The sequence below is a fragment of the Balaenoptera physalus genome (genome assembly GCF_965194825.1).
Source record: "Balaenoptera physalus genome assembly, chromosome: 9".
NCBI lineage: Eukaryota > Metazoa > Chordata > Mammalia > Artiodactyla > Balaenopteridae > Balaenoptera > Balaenoptera physalus.
The window spans coordinates 12,036,837-12,050,649 of NC_138888.1; the positions used below are offsets into that span (position 1 = coordinate 12,036,837).

Below are 13,813 nucleotides of genomic sequence, written 5' to 3' on the forward strand. Positions count from 1 at the left end.
GAGCAGAGCTTCTCTACCCCATTTCAGGACACCTTGGGCAGAGCTGCCCCCCAGAGTGGTCTCTGTAATAACCATGTAACTGAGCCCATGCTCAGCACCCACGGTTGGGCCAACCTCCCATGGAGGCAGAATAGGTGGTTGTCTGTGGTGTATATTTTAGGATCACCAGAAAGTTCCTCACTCATCTCCCCCCAGACCCATCACTGGGTCTAACACTCCACCATTCCTCAGATTTTTCAAACTATGGCCAATTCACTGAATTATCCCAATTAATTTATTAAGTGATACTGCCTACTTCTGCAACAGCACATTAAGTTTGTCCAAGCCATTAAAATCATGTTTCAACCTCAACAAAGAGTTTAGAGGTTTATTGGACATAAAACCTAAGAGAAAATGATTTGGTGAAGCAGATGATAAGAGAAATAGATCGTAACATGAAGCACAGCTTTAAGGGGAGACACAGCTTTGTGTCTTTGAAAAAGACACAAAGAAGAGGCATGAGCTCACCCAGACCACCTTCACCCTATTCCAGAATTCCATTCAGAAATGGTTCTGAGGATTTACTCGGTCAGAAGCTATCCTGGGGACTAGACGGGGCCCCCGTATTCAGCTCCACTGAGGGCACCAAAGGCTACTGATTCGCAGCATGATGTAATATGTGTGTGAAGCCCCCTGACACCCGGAGAGGAAAACACAAGTTTGGATTCACCAAACTCTCAAATGACGGTAAGAACTGCTGAGGAACAGGGACAAATAAATGAAAGTTGCTATTTTGAACTAAAGTTGCTTTAGCCTAGCTATACCGCGTTGAAGATGGAGTTATCATGAGTTTAGATACCTTCAAAAATACTTGGCATTCTGAAAACATCTTTTACCTACTCGGGACCATTTGAGTTCTAACTCTACAGTATTTTCAACAGATTCAGGTAAAGATTCAGAACCAGCATCCCCTCATTAACTTAGCATTTGTGTCATCCAAGTAAAAATAAGATGGCTGCCATCTACGGCAACGTTTACCTCACTGGAGTTATTGGAGCTTTGAGGTAGCTGAGTTCCAGAAAATCCATGGCTGTCACTTGAATCAAATATCTGATAGGCAGGAGGGAAAAAAAGACTAATGAAATGGCTCTGCAATATTCGTGTGGCAGCTACCCTTTCTCAGTATTGAAAAATTTAAGGCCTATGACATTTGATAAGATCTTCATATTGCAACGTGTACTATTTACTACTCTAACTACATTTAAAGTTTTAACTTTAAAGTTGCTTTTTTTTCTTCCCATATGGTTACATATTTTACTTTTCTATGATATATATTATTCAAGTCATCCTGGATATTCTTTTTTTTTTCCAATGGGGTTTTTTTTTTAATTAATTAATTTATTTATTTATTTATTTATTGTTGGCTGTGTTGGGTCTTCGTTTCTGTGCGAGGGCTTTCTCTAGTTGCGGCGAGCGGGGGCCACTCTTCATTGCGGTGCGCGGGCCTCTCACTGTCGCGGCCTCTCTTGCTGCGGAGCACAGGCTCCAGACGCGCAGGCTCAGTAGTCGTGGCTCACGGGCCCAGTTACTCCGCAGCATGTGGGATCCTCCCACACCAGGGCTCGAACCCGTGTCCCCTGCATTGGCAGGCAGATTCTCAACCACTGCGCCACCAGGGAAGCCCCCATCCTGGATATTCCTTATGCTGCTTTTCCAAGAAGTACATGTTTCTGAAGATGTAGAAATCAAAGTTGGCAAAGCCACCAAAATCAAGCTTATAACTGTTTTTTAAATGTGCATAGAAGAAATATTGGGAAGAAATAAAGCTAAATATTAATAGTGGCTGTGTTTGGGTAGAGGGACTAGGAATAATTTCCTTTACTTTTTCCAATTTTTATCTTCTAGATTTTGTAGTAGAATACTAAACGTTAACAAACAGGCCATTTAACACATTTACGGATACCTACTACCTCAACTTCATTCAGTTATATAAATACCAGTGTCACATCTTTTTAAAACAAAAATGTTCAACGAAATGCTTTTGTTTCTCAAGAAATCTTACATTAAGGACATTTACTACATATGATGGGGTAAAGACCATATTAGGGTCATATCTAATTGCTAAATGTCAACATTTTATAAGCAAATTATCAAGATATTTATCGTTGTCATTTAATTATACAGAATTGGCTACCTTGATTAAAATCAGAATTTGCCTCAAAGACATTATTTAAACTTCATAGAAGTTGAATTCAAAAACATAAGCCCAGCATTAGCCAACGGTTTATAGTTAACTATAGTCTATAAGGAAGAAATATGTTTCCATTTATAACAAACAAATGATTACTTTCACAACTAAAGTACAAATAGAACCACAATTTTTTTTTTTTTAATAAATGTATTTATTTATTTTTTTGGCTGCGCTGGGTCTTCGTTGCTGCGCGCGGGCTTTCTCTAGTTGCGGCGAGCGGGGACTACTCTTCGTTGCGGTACGCGGGCTTCTCATTGCAGTGGCTTCTCTTGTTGCGGAGCATGGGCTCTAGGTGCGCGGGCTTCAGTAGTTGTGGCACGTGGGCTCAGCAGTCGTGGCTCGCGGGCTTAGTTGCTCTGCGGCATGTGGGATCTTCCTGGACCAGGGCTCGAAGCCATGTCCCATGCATTGGCAGGCGGATTCCTAACCACTGCACTACCAGGGAAGTCCAGAACCACAATTTTTAAACGTGATATTCTTTCCAGTTGTGAGTATACAAAAACAGTGGCCAAATAAAAGGGATTCCACATGAGTTTGCCCTCTTTCAATCAATCAACCCATGTCCCACCACCTCCAGCTTTATTGTTTTAGGATTACAGATGGGTCAAAGAAGTTGATTCTATCCCTGTTACTCACCTATTTCACAAAACTGTTATGCACAATCAAATGTGTATATCTATATAAAATTAGAAAATAAAGTTCATGAAATGTGACCCTCTCTGCCAGCATATTCAGAATAACAGCAACCCGTGAGAAGTAAAAACAAGAACTTCCTTGGACTTCATCACAACTCACTTCCCAACTCACTTAAACGATCAGATCATTTTGTGATAGCTCATCTTTTCAACAGTCTTCCAAAAAATAATAATCCTAAAACATATCGCTCAGCAACATAAAGATCATTATCATATACTGTATTAACAGCATTAGAAAATACTTCAGATATGAGTGTTCAAAATGTTCTGAAAACAATTCACTGTCCTTGGGCCACACTTCAACAATAAGCACTCAGGCTATTTTTAACTTGACAAAATGTTGAAAGAGCCGCCTTTCCTCCAGAAAACTAAGCAGCAGCAAAGGCCCAGGGTTGCAGCACATCCAGGTAGACCCAGTCCCAGCCCCGCCCCTCGGCTGCTGCGTGAACAGGGGAAAGGAAGTGACTCAAACTCTCCCAGTCTCAGGCTCCTCCTCTGTCAAATGTGATGACAAAACGCCTACTTTGTGTCATAAAGATGAAGTCAGCAAAGCGTCTGGCACCATCAATAGAATTTAGTTGCTGCTACTCTATTATTAATTTTACATGTTGGTTTTTGGGGCTTTTTTTTTTTTTTAGTATATTTACAAAGTTGTACAATCTTCACCACCATCTAATTCCAGAATATTTTTTTAGCACTCCCCAAAGAAACTCCATATCCACTGGCAGTCATTCCCTATGCGCCCCTCCCCCCAGCCCTTGGCAATCACTAGTCACTTTCTGTCTCTATGGATGTGCCTATCCTGGACTTTTAATGTAAATGGAATTATAGAACCTGTGGCCTTTTGTGTTTAGCTTCTTTCACTTAGCATCATGTTTTCAAGGTTCATCCACGTGGGAGCAGGTATCAGCACTTTCTTCCTTTTTTTTTTCTTTAATATAAAATCTACGACAATTACTTCTAAAGGCTTCTTTTCTGACGATTCTTATTTTTGTGTTCCCGTGCGCTGCAGATGTGAGCAAGGTGTGAATACCTCTTTGGGAGTGCCAAAAAGAGACTGAGCAACTTGTGTGTTTCCATTTGGGGAAAAAATCCATGCTAAGACTGCATCCCTTTGAAGGAACTTTTATCTCATTCTGAAGGGTGATGAACACTTATGATTTATGGCATACCAAGGATTTCCCGCCTAGGTCTGCTGTCCCTCCCACGCTGGCAAACTCACCTGAGTTATAGACGGTCTTTTCTCCTTCCCTTTTCTTGCGAGCGTGTCCAGCCCTTTTAATGAAGAAAATAAGCCCTTCTTGTGTCTTCCTCGCTGGGTCAGTGAGAGTGCTCTCTTCCGGAGAGCAGAGTCACCTCTAGAACATACCTAATTCAAAACAATTTAGAAAAATCTTAAGGCGCCATTATTTGGATGACAGAGAGAATTAACCATTGCCCTAGAACAGGGGTAAAGCCCTGCTTGCTATCAATGTGTTCTGAGCAGCCCCCAAAGCTGCTGCAGGTCTGACATACCAGGACCGCGTCCACCACAGAGATGTCCCTTATCTGGATAAACACGTCTAGTTACAAGATTCACATCTCTTCGGGGTGGGGAGCAGGGTCAGCACAACCACCCTCGGACCACCCGCCACCCCCCCCCACCCCACCCCCACTGAGCTAGTACTATCCACAGAAGCCACCTGCACAGGAGCGATTTCAGAAAACCCAGTGGGGCTCTCGGGAGAACAGATCAAACAACCTTCCGTCAGCCCTTTAATTCTTCACACCATTGTTGCTACTCCTCGGGGATTCCACCTTCCTGACTGCACGAGGTGGAACAGACAGAAGGGCAGACGCAGATGTGAATATTTCATAACTGTGTATTAGCAGTTGGATTCTGAGAACGAGCAGCAAAGAAGCTGGGATGCTGGGACTTTACAGCAGGACGCCAATCATCCCTCCCCCGGCGCCCGGCCCCTGGGTGGCCCTGGTCAGTTACTGGCTTAAGTCACAGCAGAGCTGAATGTCAACAAGCTGGAGAAAGGTGAGCATCCGCAATGCTCCCCCTTCACGCCGCTGAACAGCCTTCCTCGGAAACTCACCAGAGCGTGGAAGGAGGAAACTGACAAGACGCCCAACCGGCCCAGGGCCAGCTTGGAGGGGCGGCTGGCAGCAGCAAGGAGGCTCTTGGGGTTCGGCAACTCCCCGCCTTGCAGGCTGGCCAGATAGCAGCGCATCCTGAACAGATCCATGTGAAATTTCTCCAGGTTCTGCTCCCACTGCTGGATCTGTTTAAGCAAGAATAGGACTAATTTAAATAAAAATGAGAAGTGCTCATGGGTCAAATTGAAAACGTGACCCCTTTCACAAACTTTAAGGAAAAAGGCATTTCAGCTGCTGTTGCACGGTTGAAATGAGCCTTCGCTGCTCACCTCATCTCAAGCCCTCCCGCCCAAACACATGGGGCCGGACCGCACTGTACTTCATCAGGACGGCCAAAGACAAAACAAAGCCGGTGGTCCCAATACAGTGCCATGCCACGACCTTTGGAGAACTCTAGCACTGAAAACCAGGCTGACTTCAGGCAGGATGCACAATTGCAAGTCAGTTACTTCACTTTGTTTCATTTACATTCACAGCCTCTGATCTTAATCAGATTAACTGGTCTGCACACAAACAGACGCCAGCTGAATGGAGGCAAGCGGCTGCACGTTTCTGTACATTCTGAGAATGACTTAAAATAACAAGCAGATGAACTTAGGCATAAGGACAAACAGAGCTTTTTACTCCTATTTTAAGTATATTAGAGAAGAATCACCATCTACACATCTTTATTAAGACACATATAATTATTTACACAACAGAAATGTCTACGTATTCTTCAAAACTTAAGTCATGAGTTGGTAGAGAAGTACAAACTCTGGGGGCCACTCTCCCTTCTTCCAAGAATGTCAAAGTATGTTGCGTGTAAGTATTACCTTCATTTAAACGTAAACGAAGAGGTGAAGAAAGGCTCTAGTAAGTTGCCAACGTAGGGATTCAGAAGAGAACAGAAAGCAGGGCTTCAAATGGTGTTCAGAGCAACCTCGCAATTCAAGAGAAGGTCTGTAGTGAAGGCTTACAGTGATTCATTCGGTGCAAGAATTGTGTCATTTCAGTTGCAACGACTGCATCTCTAGTTTTGCCAAGTTTAGCACCCAAACAGATCCTAAACTTTCACAGTACACTTTCCAGGTCAACCCGTGATCCTGGATAAATGATACTTGGAAGGGTCCCTGACATTTAACACTACGGCCCCCTCAGTCTCTGCCCGGGGAAAGCAGGACAAATTCTGGGTGTTCCCTAGACCCCAAGTTCTCTGTATCCATTTCTTAGGAAGGTCACTGCACAACTTTTCCACATAAAAGAAATACGATGGCTACAAGGTCTAAACAAATAATTTGTTGATCCGTCATAGTTTGTCCGCAAAACAACAGAAGTCCCAGAGTGCACTGAAGAATCTCAATCTCCAGTTTAACTTCCTTTAAGACGCTGTATGGCCTTGCTAGTGATGTAACAGCCCACTCATGTCAGCCTTGAATCAATACCAGAAGGACCTGTTGGCTTTTACAAGTGAAAAATGCCCAGCTCCACTGCCTGAAGGGTCTACTGATTAGGCATGAGGCCCAGAAAAGCTGACACTTCAAAAGCACCTCCAACAACTCTGGTACCCAGCCTGAGTGAGGACCACTGTTCTAGACTAACACGGCAGTTCAAATTGAACTGCAACTCTCTTCGTGGTCTTGCCATGTTAGAGAGTTCTAGATTCCAGAAGTAATGGATGGGTATTCTGTAACCATAAACTACACATACGAGGAGCGATAAGTCCCAGCAAAACCATACTCCCAGTTCTGTCTCACAAATATCTTCACTAGCTGACACCTGAACATCCACAACTTAGACGCATTCTTTTGTCTTCTAATAATATGCAGATATTCCTTGGTTGGGTAGTGTATTAAAGTTTATCCCTCATCTATAACTCCATGTGAAACAGCTTATGAGATGCTTTCTAGGGGTTCTGGAGAGGGGGTGGTGGAGTATGAAAGGAAAGAAAAACAGTGAGTCATTGGATACCAGACAATAACGGAGCCCATGTAATTCACAGAGGAATAAAAAGACAAAATACCAAAAAAAAAAAACAAAACCCAGGTCTATGCCAGTCACTACAGATCAGGGAAGATGACAATCTCTCCTATTTTCACTGACTTCTGCAGTTTACAAAGATATTCAAAGGCATCATTAAATGTATTTAAATGACTACACATCAAAGCACCACTGGAAGGAAAAGACAGTTCCATCCTAAACAATACACAGGGAATCTTCAAATTTTGCCAGAAACACTTTATAATCTTCAGCACACCTAGACCTCTCTACCCAAAACCTGAGACAAAATGCAGGTAAGTTCATAGGAAGAAAATGAATTCAGATGCTTAGGTCTGTTGAAAGAAAGAAGGGGCTGGGAGACCCCAAAAGCCCAAAGCAGACCTTACAAAGATCAAGAAGTTTGTTAATATATGTGATTATGTTTCCAGAGAACTAGTATCTCAATCAGTACTGAACACCGTAGAGAAATTTTTTAATCTGAACTTAGTAGAAAATGCAAATGAGAATGGACTTTACGACTTCTCCATTTCACTGATGTTTCCTGTCTTTATCTTGACTGAGCCACGGGGTGCCCAGATGTGTGGTCAAACACCAATCCGACTGTTTCTATGAGTGTTTGGGATGGGATTAAATGGGTAGACAGAATAAAGCAGACCGCCCTCCCTCCTGTGGGTGGGCCTCATCCAATGAGTTGAAGGCCTGGCTAGAACAAAAAGTCTGACCCTCCCTAAGCAAGGAAGAATTCTCCTCTTGCCCGATGGTCCTTCAAACTGGGATATCGGCCTTTTTCCTGCCTTTTGACTGGAACTGAAATGCTGGCCCATCCTGGGTCTCCAGCCTGCCAGTCTTCAGATGCAAACCACACCATCCGCTGTCCTGGGTCTGTAGCTGGCTGACTCACTGCAGATCTTGGGGCGTGCCCATCTCTGTAATCACTTGAGCCAACTCCTTATAATAAATCTCTTTACAAATACATTTTTCACACGTCCTATTGGTTCTGTTTCTCTGGAGAACCCTGACTAATACATCCTTCATCCCACAGAGCTCTGTGGCAGAGTAAGCCATCATTAGTCACACAGCTAGTCCATATTTAAAGACAATATTTATCTTATTTTTAAGGTCATGGCTCTTTACGGAGAGAATCGGAGAGAGTGTTCACATGAGGATCTGTGATTGGATAAGAAACAATGAAATATTTGATTTTTCTATCCACGGACTCACCAAAGTTGTAGAGAAGGATGTGGGAGAATATGCAGGTAAAAGTCCAGTGAGGACATGGATTCAGGTGCTTGGGTTACTTAGAGGGAAGAGAGAAGTACAAAGGCCAGACCCACAAGCTCAGTACAGACCTTGCAATACTGGGGAAGTCTGTGGACACAGGCAATGAGTTTGCAAGGGAGTTAGGGTCGCCACACCCTCATTTCTCAGCAGAGAATACTGAGGCCCAGGGAGGGAAGTGACTTGACCAGGGCCACACAATAAGCCGGCCCCTCCAGGTCGGCCAAGGCCCAAAGCTGATCCTGATGGGAACAACATGTGTGAACAAGCTTCAATCGAGCACTTAGAATGCAGCCCCTGAGCCCCTGGTCCTCTCGCTCACAAGGTGGGTATCGTGCACTATCCAGTAATTACTTAGCAACTTTCAGTTCAATTTTCATCTAATCGTCAACTGTATTTCTCCCCACAAATCCCCAGGTGTTCTACAGAGAAGATGTAAGACTATCCACACTCTCATTTGGGTGAACATCTTGCCTCTCAATTTCCTACCAGCCTTGATCTTCAAGTTCAGCCCAAATTTAATGTTAACTAAAAGGAAAAACATTTTATTTTTATCCCTTTATCCCTCAAAAGATGAGATAAGGATACATTTTTCTTAAATGAAAGGGAAAAATAGAAGACAGTTTTGTATCTATGATACATACTCCTGCAGTAAATTTCAACCATCGTCACCAAAACAGCAGTATTATCCAACCTCACACTTATCAGGGAATTTCTGGAGATTTTTTCCTAATATGATCAAAAATGAAAATGCCCCAAATCAATTCCTTTAACCCAAGACTGTTTTTTTCCCCCTTTTTCCTACATTCCACAAGTACTGATAATTGCCCCAGACATTTATTTCATCAGGACATGAAAATCAAAACTCAACTTCTATGGAGCTTGAGCTTTCATTTCTTTAATACCTGTGCACAAAACACAAAAATAACATGAATGAAGAAAACCCACACAAAGGAAGTTTTCATTATCTTTCATTTGTAAAAGAAAAATTATCAACAAAACTTAAGGAGGAAAACTCCCATTTTTAAGCACTGACACAAATACAATGCAAAAGTTTCCTCTTTATTGCAAATATAGCTATATTTATTTAATGAGCTCAGAAAGGCTATGGTCTGCTCTAGAAAGTGGGAGGGGAAGGAGATGAAGGTTCATGCTAAAAATAACAGATGAATAAGTGATACATAAAAAAGATGACGAGTACATTCCTACCACACCCAAAACTCCTAGAAAAATATTTTCTGCCGTTTAGTCATTCGATCACAGTATTTGGTCATTTGTCCATTTCTAGGTTGGTCCTAAAAGATAATTAGTTTTTCCTTTCTGGCAGAGTAAGTTGAAAAACTCCCATGCAATATTTTCCAAGCACTAAAACCCACCTCCGCAGAAGAACCCAGCTAGTGACACAGAAGACACTGAAGTTAACTGGTAGTTGAATACCCAGCCACAGGTTTAGAAAATCCGTTTTGTTTTGTTCTTCCCTTTGAGATATAATTCACATGTTAGAAAATCCACTCACCAAGTGCATTTCCCATCAAATCAAGCTGAAAAATCCAAGTTATGAAAAGAAGTAAATTAAGGATTAATTTCTACTTTACACAAAACCATTCATCACATGGTTCCTTAGCAAGTGAAGCACAGTCTGATTCACTAAAGTCTTACTGAGAGGCTTGATTTGGTTAGGAGCACAGATTTGTGTTCAAGCTCTGCCACTTGACAGCTGTGTGACATTGGACCATTTCCCTCACCTCTCCCAGCGTCTAACCACTCATCCATCAGGTGGGTGATACAGTCAACTTGACCGCACGGCGTTACTGTAGAATCATACAGGATCCTGGCCTGAGATAGGAGCCTTGAGAAGTAGACTCGGAAACCATGAGGATGGAGAGCGAGGCAGAAGAGAGGATGTTCCTTGGGAAATGAAGGAGTGAAGCCTGAAGGAAAGTAGCCAGGAGCTGGTGAGGGGCTGGGGTGGGGACCAGCCCAGGGAAGAGGAAAGGAGACATAGATGTGTCCACTCACTACGTGGAACCAAGTACCAGAGAAACAGATGGGGAGAAAGTTACCCACCCTTTGGGAGCTCTTATTTCATACTAGGAGCAACCTTATACACAAAGGGGTAATTGCAAAACAATGTGTGAGATAAAGAGAGACCCTGAGAATTATGGGAGTATAGAAAGGTGCCTGACGGCGAGGTGGGAAACGGGGTCAAGGGCAGCTCCTTGGAGGAGCTAAACCCTTCATCACAGACAAGCAGGGGTGAGCCTGATAACAGGGGCAGGTGGGATGGGGCAGTCTGCATGTGTGGTCTACGTGGGTCCTCTCTGCCTGAGGGAAAACCCAAAGAAAGAAGTGGAACCTACGGGAAGTTTGGTGTTGTAGCTAAAGGTCGAGGTGGGGAGAGGTTGTCAGGGACTTTATCTTGTAAGCAATGGGGGGCCACTGGGGGATTTTTAATCCTGGTAATCCCATGGTCTGATTTGCTTTTTAGATGCAAACCTCTCTGACCTCGTGCAGAAGAGGCATCTGAGGAAGGGCAACACCGGCAGCCTCCGCAGCCTTACAGGGAAGAGAGAAGACAGTCCTGCTTACACCCCTCATCTCTCACCACCTGCATATCGTGTGCTGACAATTCAAACTGCCAGGGTGACCGCAGCGTTTCAGAGCGCTCTGCCTTGGCTCATGCTGACCCCTGGCCTGGAATTTCCTTCTCCATTCCTCTCCTGATTAACTCCTCATTCTTTAAGAAGCAATGCAGGCGTCCCTCCTCCAGGAAGTCCTCCATGACTACACAGGAGGCTAAACTTCACGTGTGTCTTCCACAACACTCTGGAATATCATCTGCTCTGAATTCATTCTATTATGCTGAAATTATATGCTCAGCTGTCTGTCACTCTGCTAGACTGACAGCACCCTGAGGGCAAAGACGGCATCTTCGAATTCCCAGTATGCACCCTCGCCTGGCCCAGAGTCTGCACTTAGTAAACGTTCGCTGAACTAGACTGAATGTTAATCTCCTGCCCTCGGCCCGTCCACCACGTCCCTGCGGCCTGCTGAAGGAAGGCTTGTCCTGGCCCAGCTCCTCCGTAATCTGGCCTTGTCCCCCTCAAACCTGCTTCTCGAAAACCCTCCGATGCTTTATCGCCCAAATGGCTTCCCCCCACGCCTCTCAGATCACATTTTCCCCGAGGCTTTGTTCATTTTTTTTCCCTTCACCGCAGTCTCCGATTGTCTAAGTTCAATCCCTCCTCTTTATGATTTTCAAACTGGAATAATGAAAATGAAGCCTGCGGTGGTTCACAGAACCCAGCGCAGTCCCAAACCCACCCGCTGACAGTTTGCTCTTCCCAAGATACCACCTCCCTGCTCCCCACATCCTCCCTCTCAGCCTCACTAACCCCAGGAAGTGAGAAAGACCCAGAGAGTCGGGATGGGGAGGGGGAGACGTCTGGGAAGAGGCCAAGACCCGCCTAAGGGCGGGGAGGTTTTGTCCTTGTTCACTTGTTTAAAATCACAAACGGAAAGGAAAGGAAAGTACTAACTGGACTTAATTTACAGTTCTTTCTCCCTCAGGACGTCAAAAGGAGTCCAACATGTGGACGGTCTGCTCCACGTTGGATATGCCCAAATGCAAGTTGCATCATCCTGCCCCACAGAGTCGCCGAAAGGCCCAGGGACAAGCCCGTACGATGGCCGCTTTTAGGCAAAGCATGTCCCCGCACAGCGGTATGAAACTCAGCCGTTACTACTGTGATAGTGTCTTTTTACCTGGAAAGGGCATTGACAATGAACTCCTCTGCCGCAGCACTTCAAAGAAAACCTGTTCCAGAGACTTTCCTCTCACATGATGTAATATACACTCTCAGTTCAGCTGTTACAAGGCTGTAAGTGACTATATCTGAGTTTCTTGGGATCTCTGGGGGAAAGCGCTATGTAAATAAGTATTTTCTATTATGTAAAATAAAATATAGTGAAGCTGAGATTTTTAAATGGTAACTCGATAAAGCACAGCTCAGTACTTTAGAGAAAACTATATACTTATGGGATATGTAGGAGATCAGGTTCTTACTGATCTTGATCTGTAAATACCTTTGCCTTTGTAGCATCACAGAACATTCTCTAGTCCAAAACCATCTCATAAAAGCAATTCTAAGCATGTGCTTGTTTCCCCCCTTAATGCTTCATACTCTCTGTGTCTGCAAGTAAAGAGCAAACAGCTCTCTTCACAACCATCTGGCAAAAGAGTTAAGGAGAGTGGGTATAGCAAATATAACTCATGTTACCCACCGCAAGCCTTCTGGGAAAACATAGATAAATTACAACCTTAACAATTGCCAATATGGTAAGGAGAATATTTTCAGGTGGAATGTCTAAAGATCAACCCAAATTGTTTCTTACCAGACATTCAGAAGTGTAATATGAGAAGGTGAATGTGTGCAGGGGAGGGGAGTATGGGAAGGGGTGAGAGCAAGGGGGATGGGGGAGGGGAGAAGTGAAATGAAAAATCAGCAGTATTAGGACAGTGTGCTTAAAATAACTGATGTAATGATTCTGTCGAAGAATGCATAATGGGCCACAAGTAATAATTACCCTTTCTTTAAAAAAGCTTCTCTTGGGACTTCCCTGGTGGCACAGTGCTTGAGAATCTGCCTGCCAGTTCAGGGGACACGGGTTTGAGCCCTGGCCTGGGAAGATCCCACATGCTGCGGAGCAACTAGGCCCGTGAGCCACAATTACTGAGCCTGCGCTCTAGAGCCCGTGAGCCACAACTACTGAGCCCGTGAGCCACAACTACTGAAGCCCGCGCCTAGAGCCCATGCTCCACAATAACAGAAGCCACCACAATGAGAAGCCCGCACACCGCAACAAAGAGTAGCCTCCACTCGCTGCAACTAGAGAAAGCCCACACGCAGCAACAAAGACCCAACGCAGTCAAAAACTTAAAATAATTAATTAATTTAATTTAATTTAAAAAAAGCTTCTCTTCAGGCCAACCGACCACCCTAGACCCTTGGATCTGTGTAGGGATTTATGTGAAAGTAATTCCCCCCTCCCAAGAGAGAACAGCACCACTTTTGACATCATAAATTAAGCATTTACCAACTATGAAAAAAGAAATAAAGTTACATTTAATGAAAATTTAAACTTTTAAAAAATGTTTGCTTGGACTTCTTGTGGCCATAAAGAGAGAAAGAAAAAGGAGGGGGTGGAAAAAAAGGCCAGGAGCATCTCAGTGTTGCCCAATTTCCCTTCTCTCTCCCTGGACCTAAACATTTGACAACACACAAGGACCTGAAAACTCCCAGTTGGGCATCCCCTCCATTGGACTAAAGTATGACTTTGAATTTAAATTGTAGAGAGCCAGTAAAAGTTAAAACCATACCTTTTCCCACTACAACCAATATGAAATTTTTAATTGGGGCACTTGAATCCATGAGTTGCATCTCTGATGACAGACTTTTGGATCCTGGAAATTCAGGACCCCAGG

At 43.9% G+C, this 13,813-nt stretch overlaps 1 protein-coding gene and 1 long non-coding RNA gene across 8 annotated transcripts in view; one reads left to right on the top strand and one right to left on the bottom strand.

Moving 5' to 3' along the window:
* The window catches only part of LOC309667022, a 398,987-nt gene that overhangs the window by 311,164 nt on the left and 74,010 nt on the right, over nucleotides 1-13,813 (top strand). The gene's annotated exons all lie outside the window — the stretch shown is intronic.
* The window catches only part of TIAM2 (TIAM Rac1 associated GEF 2), a 262,449-nt gene that overhangs the window by 73,363 nt on the left and 175,273 nt on the right, over nucleotides 1-13,813 (bottom strand). For 6 of the 7 annotated variants that reach the window (XM_082474392.1, XM_082474389.1, XM_082474390.1 and 3 more), the window contains 3 exons: nucleotides 5,010-5,195; nucleotides 4,148-4,294; nucleotides 1,018-1,089 (listed from right to left, as the gene is read on the bottom strand). In XM_082474392.1, coding sequence (XP_082330518.1) covers nucleotides 1,018-1,089; nucleotides 4,148-4,294; nucleotides 5,010-5,195 — 405 coding nt within the window. The remainder of the gene's footprint in view (nucleotides 1-1,017; nucleotides 1,090-4,147; nucleotides 4,295-5,009; nucleotides 5,196-13,813) is intronic. The other variant, XM_082474395.1, reaches the window with a different exon arrangement.